Source organism: Neopelma chrysocephalum, unplaced genomic scaffold (genome assembly GCF_003984885.1).
Source record: "Neopelma chrysocephalum unplaced genomic scaffold, ASM398488v2 Primary Assembly neopelma1_67, whole genome shotgun sequence".
Lineage (NCBI taxonomy): Eukaryota > Metazoa > Chordata > Aves > Passeriformes > Pipridae > Neopelma > Neopelma chrysocephalum.
In genome coordinates, this window is record NW_020897726.1 from 11,029,638 (window position 1) to 11,055,077 (window position 25,440).

The window sequence follows — 25,440 nt, forward strand, 5'->3', positions numbered from 1 at the left end:
TGCAGACCAGCAGTGCAATGGATGGGCTTCAGGAGCAGCAGGAGAGATTTCCAACAGAAGGGTACCACCTGCACTTCTGTGCTTTACCATCAGAAACCTGCTGCCCCTCCAGCCCAGGACAAACACCTCCTGCCTTGCAGAATCCTGGGGTTAGCTCCAAGCAGCTTTACATCAGCAGCCTGGCACTGCCAGTAGCAGACTTTCACATTTGCCACTACCCCAGAACAGGAAAGGTTGATGATCTCAAGGTCAGAAGGTCTCTGCATTTCTGAAGCTCCCACCAACTAATAAAACAGTTGGTCTCACTGCATCAAAAATACAAGCAAGAGACAGCATTATACTTTCTCTGTCAAGCAGAAGACAGACATTTAACAAGTAACATATAGTAGGGCAATGCTTTTAATCCCACAAGCTCAGAAGATAATACCATGCAGAAGAATCAGGAGTAATGCAGAGTAGTCAGTGCAATCCAAGGATACTGGAGGCTGTAGCTCTAACATCTCTTACATGTTGCAGTTGCAATGACCCATGGCTTGCCTCACCTCTGTGAGGTTGCATTACTGTGTTGTCTGAATGGTGGAGAAATAATAGCTGCTTCATAATGGAAACATGAACAACAGAACACAAAGGTGGCCACTAAACGGGTTGGTTATGGGAACAAAACCACACCACCATGTTGAAGCAGGTTAATGTATTTCATTGCTCAAGGTGAGGATGCCACTTGAGAGCTCTCCTATTTGTTTCATGAAGACATAAGTTACTTTTGTAACATATGGCCACATAAAACAAATCACCAACATGTGCATTTCTACAGGGTCCAAAAGCATCACCGGACACTGGCTTAGACTAAAAGCTGTCACATAGTAGAGTGGAAGTCATGGGCACTTGTCTCTAACATTTAGCAACAACACCTGATTTCCCCCCCCAACTCCTGAGCTGGCAAAAGTTCATGTTTTCTTCTGATACCTTTTGTAGTCCTTCCACCCTCCGCCTAGATCCCACAATGAATTTCACAGCCAGTGAGCTCAGACAGCTGAAGGCTGATTGTAGTAGGTGTACACAGCACAGCTAAGAGAAGTTCGTATCTGCTATACAGCCATCCACATCTGCTAAAGGTTTTCTAGTCCCTCACAATTCACGAGATCATACAGTTGGAAGAGTCATAATCACTAATCTATCATGAATCTCTGCACACTCCCACTACAGTCCCAGACATGAAGCCACTTCAGGTTTTCAGTATTTCCCACCACCACTTCCACTGCACTGTTTCTTCTTTTAAAAACTGTGATGTCACCAGGAGGAGATGCCTCCTGAGCATGAAACCCAAACCTACTGATAGATGACACATACTAAATACTGAACATTAACAGGAGGCTGAAATGAAGGGGCAACAAGAAAGTTTCCTATAAGGGTGCAATCACTCAAGTACCTAAAGTCATCCCAGCTTGCAATAGCAACCTAAACCAGCAACCATTTGGGCTGCAACAACCAATACCCACAAATCAAATTAGGGGTAAGGAGCTGCCCACAGCACCACCTATAGCAAGGATGCTACAGGTCCACAGAAGTCCTATACTCAGAAAGAAGAAACAAACAAAAAAATTGCTGTAGTTGGGATATAACACACATCACTATAAGCTCACATGGATCGCTCCTGTAAATTTCTACACTGTAAATATCTACATGCAGATAGAGAAGAAGAGATACCAGAAAACAACGTGCCAAGAAAATGAAATGTGTACTGAGAAGGTATGATGCAAGAGTTTTCCAGACCAAAAGCCTACTGGATCTACACAAGGACACCAGATTCATAACTCAGACCACATCCAAAAGGGCGACAGCTGCTATAGGCAATCATGAAGGCTACAGATCTAATTACACATCCAATGCAACAAAGGGCTGAGGAACACCTTCCTAGAAGCCACTGGTACATCATTATAACCCTCTGCTTCAGAGTACATAGTTGAGGTTGGCCTCCTTGTTGCTGCTCATGCTGGGTAAATGAGTTTAGTATGAGAATTAGGTGAGCAAACAAGTGAAACTGTTGCATGAATAGTTATCTACTAGTCACGTAACAGCCTGATTCTATTACTAAGAGCAACAACAACAACAACAAAAAAACCTCAACACCTAATAAAAGGTGTACCAAGAAATGTTGATTTGGACGAATTTCTTACACATGCATTCAATCTCCTATCAGGCTTTATACCAAAGTGGCTGTTTGCAAGGATAGTTTTAATCTATCTTCCCTTCCCCCTGCAAGTTAATGGTGGGCTACAGTTTTTAGAGTGATTTCCTGTTTGCAATATATTCTAAAAATCCTGCTCATTTGCTTCGCTAAAAGGCATATGCTTGAAAGTGGTTTTTATGGCTTTTAGTCATATCACTCCTTTTGATTGCCACCACACTCAGCATCTGAAAATAAGGCAGCTATTTCAAGTTACATTCCCTTCTTTTGCTACTCACATGTATTTGGCTACCAGTTTGGGACACGGGATCAGAGGGAGCTTCAGGCTTTAGAATAACACAAAAACTTCAAAAGGCAAATACATTAACAGAACTTCACTCTCTTCCTCCTGCTCAGCAGATTTGGCTCAGTTGGTGTTCATGAACATCCTAAAGATCTGCTACCCATTTTTCATGTCCTCATTGCTGCTTTTTCAGGGTCTCAGCCCAGCAGCCAGCACCTGAACCCCTGCAGCATCCAGGCTCTTGGACTGAGCATTAGCAGGCTGGATAAAATGGCAGCATGCAGGTGCAAATTGTGTTGGTATCACTTGCCTTCCCATAAGCCTGTGGCATTTCTCCCTTGCTTGGTACAACAGCTTCGCTGCTTGCCTTTTGGTCATGTGTCTCCTCTGCAGCTGGGCTTATTTTGTTCCTTTCCCATACTCATCCAAGAAATAACTCAAGATTTTTCTGTATCACTAGATGAAAGCAAGCAAGAGCTGCAAAAAGAGATGCAGATGGGGCCTCAGTCCTGAATGGTCAAGTTCAAGACTACAACCAAAACAATCACTGAGGGAGGGAACACACAGTTAATGCAGCAATGTGCTGCTACATGTAGAAATGAAGTACAAGGCTTGTATCAGGAGCACCACCATAGCAGACTTGCTCATTGGAGAGGTAGCCAGAGAGCCAGTTTCTGCCTGGCCAGCAAACAAGACAAAAGTCCCACACACCTAAAAGCACAGCTGTGAGAAGAGATGTGCTGACTATCATCACTTTATAGAATCAACTGAACAGGAACTAGCCAGCCCCTCAGAAATAATCACATTTTGTTTCCCTCCCTCCACACAAGAGCCACTTGCATAAAGTTAGGTCAACATGTGGTACGCATATGATTCAAATGTAACATTTCCTGGCAACCAGCAGCATGCCCAGAGGAGGATCTGCGCTACTGATAATGTCGATTTTTCCCATGGCCATCATAAAAAAGAAAAGTCTGCTGATCTCTTGAGACAAAAGGAGCAAACCCCATTCCAGTGATTAGCTTTCCACTAGTTTTATGGCAGCTCTTTTTTGTTTAAAGGAGCAAAACCCAAGGCATACACAGATACCTCTGACAGCAACTACCTTCATAAAGTGAAATAACCTAAAATGAATAACTATGTGCAGATTTGGGTCTTCAACTCCAAATCAATTAAAACTCCCATGAATGGACAAAGATAATTAAAGAATGGGAAACAGCTTCCAAAAACAACTCAGCAGGCTATAGCTCTTCAGAAAGAAAAAGAAATGGCTGAGGAATAAAGGTCATTAAAATAATAAGGGAAATAGAAAGGGAGAAAAGGTAATGGAGCTATTACTATTCTACTGCTATTCACTCTTCCAATATAGGAGCTGGGAGGGAGGTGGAAGTTCAAACCATGTGAAATGAGATGGTTTTTCCTGCAACATGCCCTAAAACCATGTCACTTCACTGCAGTATATTGTGGATGCCAGGAGTTTGCATTGGTTCAAGAACATGCCCACAGAAATCCTAGATTGATTTCTCAAATACAAACTCACTATATTTCACAAATACAAACTACTATCAGTAGGTTTCAGGGTTGCAAAATGCCAGAAGCCAGTAGAGTGCTCTGGCATATAGTGAATTATCACTATATCCTTGCCCTTATTCCTGTACCCCTCCCAAGGCACAGCAAAGGTGGCTTACATGACTACATTAACACCTCTTCTGACCCAGCGTTGTTGTTTTTACGTTCTTCATGCACAAACTAAGTGGATTAAGAATCATTCAGGCCACTTGAAGTTAACATTTTTCTACTCCTTTGGCTACCATGAACAAGAGCGCATAACATTTCTCCTATTATTGTCCAAGGAACAACCTTATGCATTTCCTTCAAATCTTTTTAAGTTACACAACAAGTAAGTCTGAAGCAGCAGTCCCTGCTAGTGATGTCTTCTTTCAAGGCAGGCAACTGAAATTAGTTCAGAACTTCTCCAAGAGCAGACAGAAGTAACTAGTTTCTTAATCACATTCATTTTACAACGCTTGAAGGGCATGTTTGTTTATAAAAGCACATAGCTTTACCAGCAGCTTCGTACATGCCAACACAAAAGGTACAGACATCTAATTTCATCAGGAATTTTTGGGCTGCACTCCGAGCATCTAAAACCAGCACTTCAGCAGAAGACTCAACACCAGTACAAACTACTGGTTCCTTATTTCACGCAGAAAAACTAAAATGAGCAAGATTTAGATGTCAGGTAGCATGAATAACTAGGAAAGAGTAAGTTTCCATATGAAAGATAAAGAAAAGCTATGTCAATAGCTTTGACAGGGATAAATACATTTTTCTTATCAAAAAAAGTATATTATTTCATAGGTCAAAAGCATATTTTGGGATTTTTGTTACCATTTGCTAATCTGAGATTGCAGGTTTTCAGAAGCTACAGTTTTCACCAAGTAGCCCTTTGGCAGCTTGGTTTTTATGCTATTGGAGTACTGCCGGGAAACAAGATCATGCGATTACATGCGAAATGTAGTGTGTTGGTGCTACTTATTTTGCTTCTGGGCTGTCTCAATTAAAGGTGGTTTGAACAGTGGGTTAATTTATCATTGTGTTTAAGGAAATTTAGCCAGCAATAGCTAAACAGTCTAAGTTCTAGCTGCAGAGATGCAATACAATTCCAAGGCATGTTTCCTCTTCTATGCGTACAGGTGACAGAGTTGCAGAGATTCCACATCTAGCTTAATATTCAGTAATGATGCTATACTGAGTAACAGTCGGGCTTAGAGGACAGTACCCTACCTGGACACACTTTACCTGGAGGTCAGTAACAAGTGTTTTGCCCCCAGATCTGCCCCACTTAACATCTATGTCAATCACCTGAAAGAGTTGTTGCAGTACACTCTTAAGTTTGGGGATGTGACCAAACTGAGGGGAACAGTTAACATGCCAGAGGGCAGGGCTGCCTCACAGGGAGACCTAGGCACAGTTAACAGCAGCCTGATGAAATTTAACAAGGATAAATGCAAAGTCCTGCACTGGGGAAGAAATAATGCCCTGGACACAAGTGCAGGCTAAGGACTGCCTGATTGGAGAGCAGCTCTGCTGAAAAGACCACACAGTGGTGTCGTACAGCAAGCAGAATATGAGCCATGTCTGTGTCTTGGCAGCAAAGAAGGTCAACAACAACCTGGGCTGTATTAACAGAAGCATGGGCAATGGATGGAGGAAAGTTAATGGATGTTGAGTTAAAGGGGATAACCAATCACATGTAGATACTTCATCCAGTTTTGGGGCCTTCAGTACAAGACACCCATTGAAAACCTGGAATGAAGGGCTACCAAGATGGTTGGAGGCTGAATACCTCTCCATTGAGGAAAGGCTGAGGGAAATGAGCTTGGTGAGCCCAAGAATGGACAGCTTTGGGGGGAGCATAGCAGCAGCCTGGCCTAGAGGTCATTGAGAAGATAGACCCAGGCTCTTCCCAGAGGTGTAGGTTGGGAGAACAGGATAAGTTGATACAACAGATGTTCTCACCAGGTATAAGGAAAACAATTCTCACCAACAGGATAATTAGTTCTTAGACCTGGTCGCTCAGAGAGGTTGCATGACCTGCATTCCTAAAGGTCTCCGAGACTGGACAAAACTTTAAGCAATGTGGCTTGAATTCAACAGAGTGCTGCTTTGAACAGAAAGTTGGACTATAGACCTCCTGAGATCCCTTCCAACCTGAATGGTCTTGTAATTCTAAGAAAAAACACATCACAATGCTGGATAAAGAGGTTGCATCATGAATAAAGTCACTCCTTAAGTAAAAATCATAGCTAAGGGATGTAACACTTTGTCAACTTAGCCCTTTAACAAAGGTTTTCACTGACACTTTTCTAGAATCACAGATAAAAAGATTTAGTGGCTGGATTCCAAAAAAGTGTTTTGAACTAAGCAAACTTCATGTGTCTGTTAAGATTTCTCAAGTTTTGTAGTCACTGCTAGTGACAGGGTAAACAAGTAACTATATCATTCTAGGCTTGTGAGCAACACATTGTTTTAACAGTGCCAAGCAACCCCATGGTGACAACGCCAAAATTCTTGCACACTAACAGCTGTTATAAGTATTAGAATATTTCTGAAAAGTTAAGGGATTACATGTTGTGCTTTCCTTTATCCAGAAGATCAAAAACCAGTAATAAAAACAGACATTTTCCTCATCTCAGGCACAGGACAATGGAACAAATTTGGATGGGAAGAGAAGTTTTTAATCAAACAGTTGCACTGAAACATTCCTTTTTTTTTAAAACCCTTCACTTGGCTGAAGGGTCTCCCACTGAATTTTGAAAGAGAAATAGGATATAGGGCCATAAATGTTGTCTCCAAAGACAAAGATTCTGTATGTCTTAGTTGGAATGGCCACTTTTAACACTTAAAACTCACCAGTTCTCTGTGCTTTGACAATTAGAGCCCATCACAGACAGAAGCAGCTCATACTTCAACACAGATATGTAGACAACACACTGAATCACAAAGCTGTGTGGCTCAGATGAGACAATAGATTGAAAGTCTCAAGTCTAAGTGGGAGCGTCTCTCCACTCCTTGTGTGCCCTCTCAATATCTCACTCCTTGTGTGCCCTCTCAATATCTCACAAATCATGCCCCAAACTACTCAGCTTGCTTCAGATCATAGTCAAAAAGCTGTGGCATTTCACAGCACCTTCTTCGAAAGTTGCTCAGCCAACCCTCCTGCCTCTGCCATACAACTCGAACAACCACCCAACACATTTCCTGCAGCACAGCCCAAAATCATCTAATTCCTCTTCTTTCAACTTACCACCTTGGCCAGCTAGAGGAAGAAGGGCAACTTTCACACCTCCAAAGTCTGTCAGTCAAGCCAGCTCTGACCTGGTGAGTCTTCAGATTTCTTCGAAACAGTATTAGCATTATGTCTAGCTCCTGTAGTTGGAAGACCACCTTCTATATCTTCTAGGTGCTTAGCACAACAGAGCCCTGAACTCACCTCTAACTTCTCTATTTGTTGTTTAAGCTACTACAAGTTTCCTAGAGAAAAAACTGTGTTAACTAATGCAATGTTACTTTTCTAAGCAGACAACTATAATAAAAGAACAGCAAAACATCTTCAGTGGGTATTTCTAGGATATTAACTCTTACATGGGCAGACGTTTGATAAAAGTATCACTATCAACTGCTTTTAGTATGATCTTGATTTAAATAAACACTGAAGCCCAATTCTTAAAGAAAATTAACTTTGCTCGTTAGATTTTTCCCTTTTTTATAAAACTGTATGACAATTATCAGTAGTGCTGTAACCAATACACTCATATGAATAAATCATTCCAGGTGAGAAATACACATATTGCATGTTTATCCAAGGACCTTCACTCCCACACCCTGTCTTTTGAACACCTGCAAGAGGTATTTACTACTTCACATATACCTGTAAATATCATCCCCTATAATTAAGCCAGGCAATTAAACCCCAACATAAGCCAGTATGTTGTCTGAAGTACAAAAGTGGGTGGTCTGCCACAGACATGGTCTCTTTCCTATATCCGATTGCCTCACCTGCAGCTAAGCCCAGCAAGATGATGGGAAATATGTGCAGCTCAGGTAAAACAGTTAATTTGGAGTGTGGGTCCAAGGTCAGATAATAGGAAGGAAAGATTATCATCCCCTCTTTTCTTTTTGGCAGAAGAGGAGCAAAGGCAGTCCTCTGTGTATAGATCCAAGATCAAGAGGAAACAGCACCTTTCTGAGGCTCTGCATTGCCCCAGAGGCTGCTCTACCCTCTATCCTGTAGTTAGGAATGAAAATAAGCAGGTGATCAACATTCAAACTTTGTTTGATGTGCATAATTATTGATAAATCTCTCCAGTTTCTCATTATAACAGAATTAACAGGAGAAGGAAGGGGAAATCTCCCTTCAAAAGGCTTTTCATACTGTTCCCTACAACAGACTTATCAGGCAAACACTGACAACAGTACAACAGCAGGCGAGAAGTTGACTTTGTGATTACTGTAAGGTAGCAGCCATTACCAGCCTACTGTCAAACTAAAGGGCTCTATTTCATAGGGTTTGCAGGGACCATCCCATCTAGTGTAGTACCAGCTTTGTGCTTATTAAATTTGAAGACGGCACAAGGCTGAAATGAAGTGACATTATGCCAGAGGACAAGAGCTCAAAGTGATCTTAAACTACAGAAACTACTCTGGCAAAGCCTCATGGGACATCCCCAGGTGACAGACTTAAGAACTTAGAAATAAGAGTCCTGAGAAGAGACTGAAAGAACTTAAACTCTCCTCTTAACCCTCTCTAAGCAACACAGGTCTTCAAATATATAAAAGACTGATGAAGAGAACAGAAAAACATGTTCTCCATTCACCTGCTGAATAGGACAAGTAGTAATTGGCAAAAAGTACAATTTAGTGCCCAATGTAGCACACTGTTTTCTGTTTCCTCCTCAAAGATCCTACCAGATTCCCATACCTAGCAGGCAGTAACAGATTTGTGCATGCTTAGTGTTCTGCTAGCATTTTTATAGCTATACATTATTTTTATAGCACTACATTAAGTTGGGATTCTTGGAGGATGCTTGAGGTGAAAGACTGTATTTCAATATATTTTAAATGTTTTTACTGTTGATTCACCTTACTTCTAGAATTCTTTTCATTGTAACTCCAGCTCATTTCTGCATTTCCTCTTTACATCTTGGCTTTATGAGAAATATCTATTCTGTATAATCCTAACTTAATTGCAATAGTTTTACGGTGGTTTTTTATCTTTCCTTAAAACCCACAAGTTCTCCACCTATCCTCTTCATATCCTTGGTATTCTAAAATAAGCTGCATCTTAAGCAGGTACCATTCATTAAGATTAGTTTTTACACTGCATCTCTAGTTTAAAGAACAAACAACCCACCCCACACAGCTTAGCTGTCTTATTCAAAGCAGTGACACAAGCTCCTACAGATCCTCAGGACAAACAGTTACCTGCGCTGTAAGATTTACAAACATTTGCTCACAGAGTCAGTCTCCATTCTTTCAAAGAAACTGAAAGTTTTCTTACAAAATATGCAGATGGGTGAAGATGGCTCAAAGCTTTCTTGCATTGACAAATCTCAATGCAGAACCTGAAGTCACCTTCGCAACTCTGATCCAGAAATCCTTTTTCATTATAACTTCTGCCTGGGGAATCTGAAACATCAGAAGTCTCAGCATAACTATGAGACTTCATTTTTCACTTCCATTAAAAAGTGAGGAAAAGCAAACCCTGTTTAGCAACATCCTTTTGCCATTGGAAGAGCTAAAACAGACCTTCCTTCCCACACGTTTCTGTCCCCGAAAGCAACCTGCAAGTCTCACAGCAAAGCTAGGAATACACATTCACAGCATTTTTCTTGCTTTCTTTCCTCACACAACAGGTTCACACTTCACAGGCTGGGCTTTTAGTCTACCTTTTTTGTTACCAAGTTCATCAACACTATCTGTTTATCTGCTCCATCCAAACCAAGAAGGAAATAAGCCCACAGAAGATAAGTAGGAACTCTTCAACAGCTACCTTCCTGCTGAGCCAGCAAGTGCCATTTTTGGCACCATCTGTGTCCTGGAAGTCTGTTCTCTAGTGTTTTATTCACTAAACACAGAAAAAATATTTGGAAAGAAAATTTCTTGAAGCATCTTCTGAACTGTAGATGCTAGTTTTAAAATGTTTTCAAAGAAAGAAAAGAAAAGGGGGTGGTATTGCACACCACAGTTCCTTCTCAGAGAACTCAACTCAAATCCCCATCGTGTTAAATCAGAAACAAACTCTAGGTACTTCAGTTTTAAATCACCACATCTAGATCTCCTTCCAGAAGGCATATAATTTTGTCTTGCAAATACACCTCCAGTGCTGAATACACACAAGCTAAGTGAGAGAGTACTTGCCATTACAAATTAGAAGTCAAATCAGTATCTTACAGACTGCAGTTCAGGAAAGAGTAATACAGATCTATTTACTTTCCTGCAGCGACCATAGAGCCAGGGTAGTTGTTTCCAATGAGAAAGAGATGAGACTGGTATACGTGGAGAATGGAAAAAGGTGGTGTGCCAAATTCTTCACTAGTCATGATTCTCAGGATCAGTCTGGACTTTGTATTTGACGAGAAAGGAGAGAAACGAGGGGGGACAAAAAGGTATAACCGCATACTATCACTAAAAATTATCCACTAACTGTTTGAAGGTTTGCCTCACAAAAGACTTGGTAACAAGACAAAATGATTTATTTAAAAAATAAAATCTGATCATGCATGTGTTCTCCAAATTACTAAACTGATACAATAACCTCTATGGGCAAATTATATGTAAACAACACAAAAGGGAGAAGATGCACACCAGAAGTGATGCTGCTTTTATGGAACATGGTCACTGACCCAGAGTCCTCAAACACAGACTGTCCAGCGAGGGAAGGGGGAAGATGCAAATGACCTCCTGGATAAGTAGAGAACATGATCCTGGATAATCCCCTAGTCCAGACTCCAAATGCAGTCTGAGGCAAGTTCTAAATTTTCTTAGTTCGGACAGAGTTGCCACCCTCCCTCCACCTCCTAGCTGGGCAAGGAGTATAAGAGTACCCAACCCACACATACAGGAACCTGCAGAATCTCGCCAAAAATCTTGTGAAGTTCAAATTAATCACCAGACAAGTTTTGTACAAACCTAACCTTGAATGACTTGAAATAAATTAGAATTTTATCTTTTACAGCCCCATTTTTCAAGTGAGCTCTTCAGAATAGCAACCTTGTTGTTTTGTTTCAAAGTAGTAACTCAGCAGATTACAGCAGGTCATTATCTGCCTCTTTTTCCACCACTTAAACCTGAAGATGGTCTAAAAAGGTTATCTTACCTTTTTTATTTATACCATGATGGTCTAATAAGTACACATTGAGGTCTTATATTACACAGAGGAAACAATTACAAGTCCAATTGCTATGGCTGGTTGTAAGAGTCAGTATTTTGTTCAGTAACTTCAACCTCTGTGAAGGAGAACACTAATTGGAATATTATTCTCAAAAAAAGGCAACCAGAAAAGCAAACAGCTAATCTGAATTTATGTATTTGGTTCATGAAAAGTCTTGCTAATAAATGCTTGCTACCCTGTGGCCATTTACATCACTGTTTCCCAATCTATACGGAATAACTATGGGTCAAGTGTCCTACCACATGAGTTTTTAGAACACCCAGTTACTTCCAAGGGAAAGTCAAAGATTCCTTGTCACTAAAGTTCAATGTTTTCTCTCTTCTGCGCTACTAAAGGCACTAGATTTTACTAAATAGGCATGCATGTCTCTTAGAAAGATAAGAGGGTACACCAGTGGAATAGTTTCAAGGTTTTCACCAGAAACTGGTTTACTCCAGCATTTCATGAATCTCAAAAGACAGCTTCCACCTGCATGGAGAACAAAGGACCTGTATTAATAATGGGGCACCTTTGTCAGCTGATGGATCTCAAAACATTCTCAATTCAAATTAAGCTTCAATATTCCCTGAAAGCTTTTCTGGTTTTGAAAACCAGGAGGCAGAACTACTATCTGTGGTGCTCAGGAGTGGAAGCTACTACCAAATTGTTACACTTCACATCACACAACAAGCACTTCAGCTATATTCCTATGGGACCAGCAAATCCCATCCCTACCACGCTTTCAGACTTGCTTTCTCCAAGCCTGACAAGCTGCACTTGAACATTATGGATGCCTTCCTTATTATATGACCGTTTTGTGGGTGGTTTTTTTTATAAGCCAAGGACCATCTCTGTGCAGAGATGCTCACTGGGTCCCAGTCCCACATGGCTCAAGGCATGCAGGTACCACTGTGCAACACACTGGCAACAAGAACAGCTGTGAAGCACTGAACTAGAGGCAGGCACACTGACTGCTAGGGACACTCCTGTGGGCTTCCCACGTAAAAAGCTTGTTTCTATAAAGAACAAAAATCAAAGCAAGACAACTACTTCAACTTTTGCAAAGAATGACACTGTAACCTTACTAAAAGTTGCTATACTAAGGGAAGAAACTTCACGAGAACAATAATCTCCTTTTCATATATCTCTATGTCACAGTAAAAGGAAAGGTGTTGCAGGGTACTAAGCGTGTTTTGTATTTCAATATTGAACATATATGAGGGCCAATGCATTAGCTAACACAGGGACCTCTTTCATCAGTTGTTTTTTGGTTTGGTTTTAAGGATTTCACACCCATTAGAAGTCAGTCCTGATTCAAGGAATTAATAAAAGTGATGAGGCAAGAAAATTGGCACAGAGGGACTATAAGACACAATATAAGTAAAATCACTCCAGCTGACACACATGCACACTAACACATCATCCCCTCAGAAAATATTCTGCAAGAACATTGCTTCAATATAAATACCTCTCTGTATGTATAAACTTCTACTCTCCCTACCAAGACTTGTTTTAAGGAAGAATCAAAAGCTTTCTTACAGAGCTCAAACGAAGTTTTTTCAAGGATTTTAGCATCAACAAAAGATACCAGAGCCCAAGGTAAACTGACATAAGACAATTCCCTGATAAATTTAATCACTAGTTGTTGTATTTTATCGTCAGCACTGTTTTGCGAATATACAAAGCTTACCTGCTTAAAGTGCAGAGGTGCCAGACCACCAGCACTTACAAAGAAAAACTTTAGGAAGTTAGTGGACAAACTGTACTTGGCAAGCAGCCCTGATGTTGCAAGAGAATCCAAAAGTATTGTAGAAGTTTTCAGGTCTCTAAATTTTGTACTCAAAGGATCAGGTCTGTAAAAGTAACTTGAGGACATCTAGGCAGGATTGAGATTATGTTAATAGGGACAATTTTAACTCTTCCTTGGGAGTGTTAGGAAGATACAGTGTTTTAAAAAGGTAGGCAAAGAAAACATCTGTCTGAGACCAGATGTCACCACAGAAACTGCAGCATTAGAGAAGAGGGAAATCATTTAAAAATCAGAAAATAGATAGGAAACAGGGTAGATATCTGTAATACACAAGCAGAATTAGCTGCAAATGTGTAATGAGGCATAAGCAGGTAGAAGCATTTTTAAGTACTCTGCTCAACAGTGCTTACATCCCTGTTTATTCACATCTCTGCATTGTATGCCTCTGCTCTGATACTGTTCCTACACAAAATCCTCAGAGGAATTTGGTACCAAAAAATAAGTTAATCTTCAAATTAGTCATCTTCAACCATTTCTATAACTACTCTTCCCAGAAGCTTGACCAAAAAAAAAAACTTATGGATTTGAAATAAGGGTATCGGGTGGATACTGTTCAGCTGAGGGGTACACAAGGTCTGGGAAGTGCAGAGGAAAAGCTTATATAGACAGGAGACAGCAGAAAGGCAGGCTGAAGCAATGAGAGGCAATGTGTGCTGGTACCTTACAGAAACCCTGTAGTTTGACAGCCTAGGTTAAACAGACCAATGCCTCCATTTTTCCTAAAGCTAATAAGCAATCAAGTAGTGCAAACAAAGAAGTTGCTGCAGATGGAAAGTTAAATGAAGGCAGACCAAACCTCCTGGAGAACTGCTACCAGAGCTATATCCTCAAACCCTCTGCCCTCTAATCTCTCTCAGGCAAAAGAATGACTTATCACTAATAAAACATGAAAACAACATTTTAAACACACATACAAGGCAGAAAAAAGAAAACAAATCTGTTCTTATGGTAGTCCATCTACTGTAAAAATCAGAACACTATTTGTGAAGTGCAGGAAGTATACACTAATCTGATGATAGCCAATAAGCAAAATAGCATGAATGAACAATTTGCCAAAATGCCACCACTATAGAGAAGCTAGGAAAATACAAAAACCCACCACCAAAAAAAAAAAAAAAAAAAATCAGCATTACGTTTCTGCTTCTGTAAAGGTTTGGCCAAGTATTTAAATATGAACTTGTTTTAAGTTTATTGAACTCATACACCAAACACCAGGTCCAAAACAGACAAGCTTTCAGTCAAAGAGAGTGACTGCATCAGGAAGTCAGCATTCACCAAAGAATCCATTTCAACATTTTTTATGGTTAGCTCGGAGAGCAGAAATGAAGGCAGTTATCTGAATTGCTTAGAAGGCTCTATTGTTCCCTCTTCCAAAGGATTTTTCCCCAGAACAGAATGGGTGGTGTGTGCAAAGCAAGTAAAAGGTGGGGGAAGGGGAAAAGTCCTGTGGATAAAGAGAGAAACACAAACAGTTTTTAAGCAAAGATATAATTTTTTTCAAGTAACTTCCTACCTCCCACTGCAAGTGAGGCGGGATATTCCTGATCTGAAGCTTCCGACTCCTGCAGATAAATTAAAGAAAATAGCATTTAAAAAAAAAAAAAAACAAAACAAAAAACCAGAAAGAAAACATCATTGTAAGATAGACTATACATAGCAGTGTCATACATTTAAGCATCTGTCATACTAAGAGGGGCAAAACCAAATACACAACTCAAAAAAATCCAACAGATCGCCGAGGGGGGAATGTCAGGTCAAAACCATTTCAAGTCCAAAGAGCTGTTACAGAAATACTTGTTACACATTTGACAGCTGTTACATTTCATGAAGTCTCCACTTTTCTTGTAGACTATTTCTATTTCTGCTTTAAGGCCTTCAGTATCTAATTCTCTCTGTTATAAATGGGTGTGATAATCCCATATATTTGTACTGGGTTCTCCTTCACACACTTTAAGAATTTTTTGTTATTTTGTTTTGTGAATCCACCAGGAAAATACTTCAGGATTTTACGTTCCTTCAAGATAGGGAATACAAATTTGAATTAATATATTTGCTTTGATATTAGATTAATGAAAAGTTTAATGATGGACTATTTTCCAACATTGACATGACTAATGTTCTTCCTCTCCGACTGGGAGGAGAGGGTAAGAGTCTAGTAAATTCCTTGTATTTTCACCCCAAATTTACATTAGTTTTCATTTATCTAGTAAACAAAACATTCACTTTGAAGTGCTACTGCAAAGCCTGGCAGTGTGCTGGCTGCCTTCACAGCCAAGTCCTTTGTCTCATCCCTTCCCCCAAAGTGAGAGAACAAATAAATGCCAGAGATGCCACAAAACCCTTGGGATTTACAAGAATGTGTAGAGTAACACAGTTTCGGCTGGGCTCAGGTAGGGTGAGCTAGTAGGGTCAGCCTGCTCATCCTGGAAAGCTCTGGGGACAGGAGAGGGGACAACAGAGAGCAGTCTAGTTTAGAAGGTCTCAGTTATGTTTTGGTTCACCAAAGCAGCTAAAATAAGTGTCTTGGGTCCAAACAGTTTTACTTCACATTTTAATTGCTCAATACTGACCTCTCACAGAAAAAAAATGCTTTACACTTTAAGGGCTTTTTATAACAGTTAAACTTGTACAGGCCAGTGAAGTCTTGCAGCAAAACAAGTTTTAGAGGTGTTCCAATCTAGCAATAAAATCAAAAGCTTTCCTTTTCCCCTCAAAACCTTTTAAAATACACTCCTTTCCCTAATACCACCACCTACCCAGGCCTGCAGTGAGTGTTTTACATCTTGAAATGCTCTTCTCAACAGGCTTTGTCCAAGGCACAGCCAGAGGTCATAGCACAAAGCCACCTTGCCCAAACAGCTCCTCATGTGGCAGTGTCAACCCCCAACACTACAGCAACCATGAGATCAAACAACAAGAATGCTTTTTTGCCAGAAAAGATGAACAGGTCTTGGTTGCGCAGCATTTCTCACCTGTTTTTACTCTCTCTCAAGAAAGTAGGAGCACATTTCATCATTTGATCATATAAATAGGCAAGGAAGGAGGAACAAAAAAACCAAACCACACACAATCCTATTTAAGGTTTCATTTTCAATAAAGCAAGGGAAGTCAGGAACTGCTTCACTGAGAGCAGAAAATTCCTTGAAGTCTACAAAGTTTTCCTTAAACTCAGCTAGCAATAATGCTACAAAACAGTTGCCCTAAAGTAGTGATATACTGCTCTGAAATATCAAAATAATCTCACACAGCAATGTGAAACTTGGAAGTTGGCTCCTAAAGTAGAACATAAAAGGGGATATTCATTCAATATTAGAAATACTGTGAAATTTTAATACAGCAAAACCCCAAACCACAAAACTGGTAGCTAATATGCTATTCAATGTGCTTCAAACTGTGTTGTGCCATTACTCTCTCACACTTGTAGATTCAAATTGAAATTCATGAGTTTCACAGCAAGGAGTGCCACTCACTGAAGGATCCAAGCCCAACAGCCCTGCCTGCCACCACAGGAACAAGAGGTCTCACCCCAGCTCCACACCAAGTTTGGCCACAAATGCTCACACTGAGCTGTGTATATCCACTGGTGAGAAAGGGAGAGCAGAAAAGTCCTTTCCAGAAGCACTTATGTAGGTTTTCCTTCTGCAATGAAATGTGAGGTAGTAGTTGTGTGAAACCTGTATGTCTTCTCTACTGTCCAACACCTGAAAGACGGACCAAAAAAGCCATCTCTACTTTTACTCATCTGTTATTGAGGACTAACACAAGGTTTGGAGGTGGTTTTTTTCCTTCCCATGTGACTTCAAGGATCTGAAAAGTTTGATGCAATTTAGAACTTCTGCCAGCCAACATTTGTAGCACAGAAATAACTTGGACATCCTAAAAAGGAGGAGGACTAAGGGAGATGAGCAAGGAAGAAATGCCACCTTAAAATTACCAGTTCCTCTACCACATTCTTAAACAGCCAAAGGAAATGGTAAGCCAAGTATAAAATGGGTACAGTCCTGCTGTGCACCTCAATTTATGGCAATAGTGAGACACCTATTGTACAAAACTGAAAGGTCACTTCAAAAATACAAGAATAGCTATACCCACCATTTAATTTGGAACTGTTTATACCTTCATCAGTTTCTTGGCTGCAAGTAATTTTAACTTGCCACCCAGTGCACAACTTTGAAATCTAGTGTTTACTGATGCATGTAAAAATTTATTCTTTTACATTACTTCTGTATTACAATTAGCAATAGGGAAAAAATATAATTGAATAGAGCTTTGCATGGCCAAGAGAGGAACCACATAAAACCAGTGTAAGATAAGAGATCATATACAGCTTTGAGATTTCCCTGTTTCAGTTACTTTTAGCCCCTGTTAAAAAAGGCATCTAAGTATATCCCTTAAAATTACCTAGAAGTACACAAAGCTTGTAACCCCTTTCCCCTTCTGCTCTTCTCCACACACAGAAAGAATAACTACAAATGACCAAATTGTTTTTTTTTGTTCCCAGGACCAGAACGAGCACTGAACAAGCAGCGAGCAGATGGAAACAGAATCTCCCATGTGCTGCGATAACCTGCAGCTCCTCCTCAGAGATCACTCCCTCCCGTTCTTTTCCTGCACTTTGGCAGCCCCATACATCTCCTCGCTGCAAGGCAGCACGAGTGATTTTGCAGACACTCTCTCTATTGCTTGCATGTGAGCACACAGAAAATCAGCTCTCAACTTCAGGAAAAATCCCAAACCAAACGCGAGTGTATAGCAACGAGTAAGGCACAAAGCTGGATCCTGACTGAATTTACCAGAGCAGCAACAGCTTCCACCAGGATGGGTTCTGATTTCAGAAAGCACACTTTTGCACAGGGTCAAAATTTCACACAATAGATGGGAAAAGGAAAGAGAAAAGTATGGAAGCATCTTCCTGGAAATACACTCCCATCTCAGACACTGTCAGCTCTTCTAGGATGCTTTCCATCTTCCTCATGACACAGTTTTCTTTGGCTAAGTATGGTATATGCAGAGATCCTACAGCTATCACAACCCAGGCAGCAGACCCCTACAGAGGGTTTTGTTATGTTCTGTTTTGAAGTAATCTCAAGTTTTGGTACTCTACAGCTACTTGCAGCCACACTGAGTGCATAAAACAAGAAATGGTCCTCTCTCATCCCCTGACAGTATTTTATTACAATAGTTGCATTTAAAATATAGCTCACCTAGTCATAATAAATCCTTAGTAAAACACTACCAGCATCTCTCAATGTGACTCACATAAGCCTTGTGTATGCAGTTTTTCCAGTTTAGGCAGATTTCTTAGTTCATTTCTCCTATTCTAAATAGGCATTGCAAATAGATGTCAACTGAAAAAAGTCTGGGTAAATTATGTTTGTGCTCTGTATCATATGAAGGCTTTTGAAATCTACCTATGTTCACAGCATGTGAACAGGTGTCCCATTCGTTTCTCTTTTTCAAAGACACCCAAAACACCTTTAATTGGGCAAGAAGAAAACAGACTTCTCTGGTTTCTGTGCGAGGTTAGTCCATAAGCAATTGTTTGGCAATAATTTACTTTTCTTAAGAGGAATTGCACACACTGTAATTCTTCTTTTCAGGTACTATCCAGGTAACAGGATTCAGTTACTTTAAGCCACTGCTGAGGACCATATGCCAACGTATTTATTCTGGGGATGTTGGACATGGAGCCTTGTGTTTGGGGGACATGAATATCAACACTGAAAACAGGTAAAACAAAAAGCCGTTCTTGTGCCCCTTCACAAGGAAAGCAGCATATTTGTGCCACGTGTGCCCAGAGACAGAAAGAGCAAAGTACCATAAAGATGGATAATTTACTAAAAGCCACCTTAGTGATCTCTGAAGGGGTAATCTCTCTTATGTAAATACAGAGAACAAACATATGCACAGGGACACCCAGTGCTCCCAACCCACAAGAACCTTCCACACATATGAAACAATACTAGACATGTCTTAGGAAAAAGGTGGTGGAAGAAAGGAAGAACAAAAGCCATAATCTTAGCATTTTCTTTCTTTTATATATACTTTCCTTCTTTCTCTGCCCTTCACTATATGCATCACTTTTTTCCTTCAACATATCAAGTTCCTCGAGTTAAAAGGGTCTCAAAATTGTCTATTTTTGCATCCTTGTATTAAATAAAATCTCACTATACACTTTCACTAATAGAATCTCACTGTATGCTTTATATGACATTTAGCAAAGGCAAATCACATCAGATCCACACATGTCCTTAAGAGAAAATACTTTTAAATAACAGAGGATAGACAATTTTAAAGCAAAGAGCAACAAAGTTTCATGCTTTTGCTCACAGTCCAAAATTTTTTGTATCTCATAGGTGTGTCAGAATTTGACTATTTCAGAGTGAAACATAAACAAGTGACTGCACTTCCACACAGTTGTAACTACACTCATATGAGACCCTTCTCACCATCCTTCCTCCGCCAGAGACCTGGTGCCTCCTGCTCCTTAATTCGCATTTCTCAACAATAACAACACTTAATAGACCCTTACTTCAGCAGCCATACAAACTACACACAACCTTAATGCCTTAAATCCACAAAGCACAAACGTACTCCTTTTAAACAAGAGCCTATGGAAAAAGAGTTAAACGTGTTTGAAAGGAGATCAAGTGAACATTGACAATGTTAGTTCATTCAACTGTTTGAACTCAATACCTATGGGATAGAAAGTAAATGGTCTCCCTTTTCCACTCTAAGGAACGCGCAAAGAGCAAGTGCTTATTCATTTCATCCATTTTCGGTAGGTACTGCTACGCTGGTACTGCTACTGCTACCTGGAAAAAGTCTTGGCACCTCACACCAATGGCATAGATGTAGAATATGCCAATACCCACCAGCACCCAGTGCTGGTACTCCCCAGCACTGTCTCCCAGTTCGTGGTCCTCAGCTCTGACAGCTACATGTAATGCCGCTGCAAACCCACTCACTGAAACAACCATTTTTCTCCCTGAGCTACAAAGAGCTGCATGAAGACAAAAATAGTCAATTCTCAGGCTTACTTCACTGACAACCCAAACTGAACATAGACAGCCGGAGATGAAATATTAAAAAATACCACCACACAGCAAAAAAACCCTTCTGTGAACTGTGGCTAATGCCACACGGTAAGAAATAAGTCCTGTATAAAAAGTCCTGACAGGAACAGCCATAGAGGCAAAGTTAGCAACTCCTATAGCCAAATGGAAAACTGTTGGCAACCAACTGATTTTATAAGGGAAAGGGAAGGTGTCTTATTGTTTACTCTGCAGCCAGTAAAACAAAAACAGGCAAGAAAAAACCCACACAAAAGCTACCCCCCTCAAAGAGTTCATTAGTTTCTCCCCCTCAGATTGCTTCAAGTAGCTGATGTTTGGTCACAACAGAGTGAATCAGTGTTTTTAATGGTCTTCTAGTGGGAAGAAAAACGGGCAGGTTTACAGGACAAAATAAATAATCCTTAACTCTCAATTCATATCAGTGTGGTTAGGGAAAAAAGCAGCAGTCATTTTTTTAGTTACAAGGTGAGGGAAGGGGGTTCTTATTTTCTTCATGGTAAATGGAGGTGACAATACAGATTGAGCCACTGGAGTGACCTGTCCTGCAAGAGGTGCTGCAGTCTTTGCTGCCTGCCCCCTGACTTCACACTAAAACTCCATGGGTTTACTGTTTTTAAGATGTTCACATTTGGTTCCTGAAAGTACCTAACAAACAGCAATAAGTCCATTGACTGAAAGCTGGCTGACCAGAAGCATTGAGTGAGGAGAGATCTCATGGCAGTTTACAGCTTCCTTGTGAGGGGAAGAGGAGGGGTAAGCACTGATCTCTGTGGTGACCAGTGACACGACCCAAGGAAATGGCCTGAAGTTGTGTCAGGGGAGGTTTAAGTTGGATATTAGAAAGAGGTTCTTCACCTAGAGGGTGGTTGGAAACTGGAACAGGGTCCCCAGGGAAGTGGTCACAACACCAAGCCCGACAGAGTTCAAGAAGCATTTGGACAATACTCTCAAGGCACATGGTGTGACTTTTGGGAATGGTCCTGTCCAGGATTAGGAGTTGGACTTGATCTTTGTGGGTACCTTCCAACTCAGCATATTCTGTGAAATTAAGCTTACTGAATGCTCATTCTAAGCCATCTTTTTATATATAAAATTTTATATGCAATTATATATCTTAATTTGCTTTTTTCCTAACAAATAGTTCTGATAAATAGAAAACCGAAGGGTCACATTTCCTACCTAAAAAGAAGGTATTCTGAATTTCTTTTAAAAACCAACTCAGTTTCAGTTAAGTGAAAACCAGAAGTGTTTATATCATTCCTATTAAAAGGTAATTAATTTCTAGTATTACAAGGCACACTGATGACAGTTACCATATTTTATCAAATCAAGCCATTAGCTTGCGAAACAGATAGTTCATCTTGATGAACTTACCTTACAGAAGAAAGGAGAATGGTTTCAAATACTGACTTGTTAAGAAACATCACCACTTTTTATTTCTACACATTGATCTGGACAGCAGAATACTTGAAGAGGAAATGCTATTGCTCCAATTTCAGACCCAATTCAGCAATTCAAGCAGACAAAGCTTGGCTAAGCCACAGGCAAACTGCAGCAATACTTCTCTTTGTGTTGACTCATTATTTAATCCCAGACCCAGATTTAAAAGCATTCTGTACTACCATTCAGAGTAAGGATTTTCCATAAAATTTAGACAAAGATAATTTTTTTCTCAAAGCTCATGCAAGACGTAACAGTTGGCTCCTAACTACACTGTCTCCCTTTCATCTTGCACATACAAACCCACCAAAGTAGCCGCTTTGGAGAGGTGCATTATCTCAGCATTCAGGATGAAAATACTACTCTTGGATTACCTCACAGATCCCTCTGTGCTGATGATCAAATTTCCTACCGGTGCCTGCGAAACATCAAGTTTATTTACTATTTTTCACCAGGATGAACAATCAGACAGCTGTCCATGGGGCCAGTACAACCACACAGCTCCACTCCCTAAAGCCACCAGCCAAACAACTGGGCACAGAGCTGCACTCTCCTTGCAGGATTAACCTGAATACTCTGAAAGAGACTGCGTATTTGTGGACAGACTGATAGCTCAAGAAGCACAACCAGAAGACTTACACTGACACATCCAAGTTCTCATGTTTATGTGGATTAGCTGGATAGTAGGCTTTCACCTGTTACCATTTGCTTTAGAATTTCAGCTCGACAATTCTTCACGTGACTAATTAGACTAAAAGCTTATATTCATTATTTGTAAATTCCCTTGAGTGGACCATAAAGGCATTTTAAGAAGAAAATTCTAAAGATTCTGCCATTACCATATTAATGTTGAATTCCTTGTTTTAAAAAACCCTTCATTTTCCAGGTGTTGTTAATGAGAGAAGGCTGTTAAGTTTTTTTTAAATTAAAGAATTACGCATTACTTTAAATTTAATGGGAAGTTCTAGTGTCCTTTAGAAAAATGGGCCTATCTTTGTGCCTTGTGGCATTTAAAGCCTCTTCCCCATGCCAAAACTCTTTGGAGAAACTGAATTATTTTTAATTGGGTTGATTTTGATTCCTTCCCCTCTGTTAGTGTGGGGTGGGGATGTATGTGTGTTTTTTCTAAATGCCACATTTTCTCTTTCCCTCCTCCTCTGAGCAGGGGTCTCTTCCTTGAACAACTGTACTACAGAGCTGATTTTTTTGACCAAATTTTTTCAAGCTATGGTCACTTGCCATTTATTCTCTCACCCTACCACTAACTTGCAATTAACTGGGATGCAGATAACAGTGAAAACACTCAAGAGGTATATGAAAGACTGAAAATAACACTTTTAAAAGCAAAAGTACTTCTAAGCATGGAAAAAAAAATTGTCTACTTAATATCCTAATCAGTATGAACTACTAATCCTTTAATGATAGGGCACACTCATCTTTTATTTCTCCTTCTCACCCCTCCTTTCCTTCAGCCAACAAAAAAGCTAAAGGCTTCTTCTTTCCCATTACTTGTTTTCCTAGTGTCCACAGGGGCTGCTGCTTGAAGCAATACTCCCATTATGGGCTAACTGTGAAACTTTACATCAGCTGTAACAAGCAGCTCCAGACTGAAACTCGCATTACGATATGCCCCTCCAATACATGACCAAGCTAGGGGCTGGGGAGTAGTAGATTAAAGAAAAAAAAAAATCCTTTTCTGTTCTCTCTCTTTTTTTTTAATTTCCAGGGAATTCAGCTTCTTTTGAAGAGCCCAAGGAGCAGAAAGAAATGGTGTGGATTAGGATACTTCACTACCATTTCTGAAATAAAAGAGGATACCAAGACCACAATAATTAAAAAGCCAACAAGGTACTTTGTTCTAAGCAGCTGCTGGATACACCCTCACAGTGTTTTTATTTTGCACATCTTCTCTACTACCATCTCTTACTCCACAGAAGTTTACAAACCAGCTAGAAACCCGATGGAAATAAGTGACACAGATATCATGTACTACGTAAAATTTTGGCAACTTTTTTTGGTATGGGAGGTATGGCACTAGATTAGATCTCATCTAACAATAACTCAGTGATTCACCCTTCTCAGACTGAAATATCTAAATAAAATTAGCAGCACTCGTAGACAAACTCAGTAGCCACCATGCTGCTGAGACCAACTGCTCAACCACGAGCCTTGTGTTTCCAGAGAACATCGGAAATGCTTTCCAGATTCCTTACACCACAGCGACAGACAGGGAGTCAAACCTATTTTGGTCTCTTTCAGGTCATGCTCAAGTGAAGCTATGGTTGTTCATACTCAATTTGAGTTCACTGTATGCTCCAGATTAAACAAATTCAGTTCTGGTTTGGGGGGCTAGAGGGGAAGCAAAATAGCAAGTGTTGCTCTTCCTTTACAGTGTGTAGTTGCAAGACCTCTGTTACACAGTCTAAGCGAACAGGGAACCTCCCTTTGCTACCTTTTTTTTTTTTTTGCCATTAAATATCCAATTTAAAACATTCAGGTTGGGAACAAGCTACTTCAGAATTTAAACTGAGCATGGCATTAGGGTAGTTCAGAGACTCATCCCACTTCTCCACTGCCTCGCTGCTTCACCCCACACACAGACTTTTTAAAAAGACAAGACTGTTTGCTGCCTCTCGCAGGCTACTTTACAAAAACTGCACAAATTGATGTCCAGTTCCTAAAATTACCTCAGTAAATGAAGATTCCCATGGGATTTGGGAAATGAAAACACTAAAACACTCGTGCTGCTGAAAACACCATCTAATTTCAAAAATCTTACATGCTATAACTAGAATAAATGAAAAATCTTTGCTAGTCTGATTTTAAGTGTATATGTACACTTTAGCTACCAGACAGGATCTCTTAACATTTGCAAGACTCTTCCATGATATAAAAGAAAACATCAACAGGGGTAACCTACTTCATTTAGGCAATTGTATATATAACAATACCTAAAAACATGAATAATCCTGGTGCTTAAAAGAGTGAGATAAACTAAAAGCAGAATTAACACGAGCACAGAGTAAATCAACACTTTCAAATGTACAGCCACAGTTTCCAGGCTCTTTCCAGTGTGTAGAGCCACTCAAAGAATGTAGAGTGTGCATGTGCACACACATGCACGGCTTTCACTCTGGATTCATCCTGACTGAAACTTCCATTTTTATTACTGTTTTTCATAAATATGTATATTACTCAATTTTGCAAGAGGACATCTTATACTAACATGACAATTGAACATTTGAAAGATATACTATGCTCCTCATCTGATGTTCCAGGGAAGCCTAACAAAGACCTGCAGTTAATTTGCTCACATGACAATTTTTTTTAATTAAAAATTTTATACCTTTCAAGCTCAAGACAAATCAAGAACAATTTTAAAAATACTGGAAAGAAAAATAATTTCCTTCAAGTCTTCTAGACCACACTAACAGGTATAAAGTAGAATACTTCACCAGTTTTACAGCAGAGATATTAAGTCCAGTGTACATTTCCTATTATATTTGCTTTAAAATAAATAATTTCTTCCATCTCAATAGCTTCAGTACAATAAACCTTACACAAGTTTAAAACAGAACAGAAACTTTCAAAGTATAAACTGATGCACACTATAGCTAAGACTGCACAGATACCAATTTTCACTTTGATGCTCTAGTAATTATTTCACTAGTACACTTTGTTGAACTAATTGAATACCAACAAGAAGAA

The 25,440-nt window shown here is 39.9% G+C and overlaps 1 protein-coding gene across 2 annotated transcripts in view; it reads right to left on the reverse strand.

Annotated features, from left to right (window-relative positions):
- Window positions 1-25,440, reverse strand: part of IGF2BP3 (insulin like growth factor 2 mRNA binding protein 3) — a 113,986-nt gene that overhangs the window by 73,831 nt on the left and 14,715 nt on the right. For both annotated transcript variants that reach the window (XM_027684796.1, XM_027684795.1), the window contains one exon: window positions 14,730-14,778. In XM_027684796.1, coding sequence (XP_027540597.1) covers window positions 14,730-14,778 — 49 coding nt within the window. The remainder of the gene's footprint in view (window positions 1-14,729; window positions 14,779-25,440) is intronic.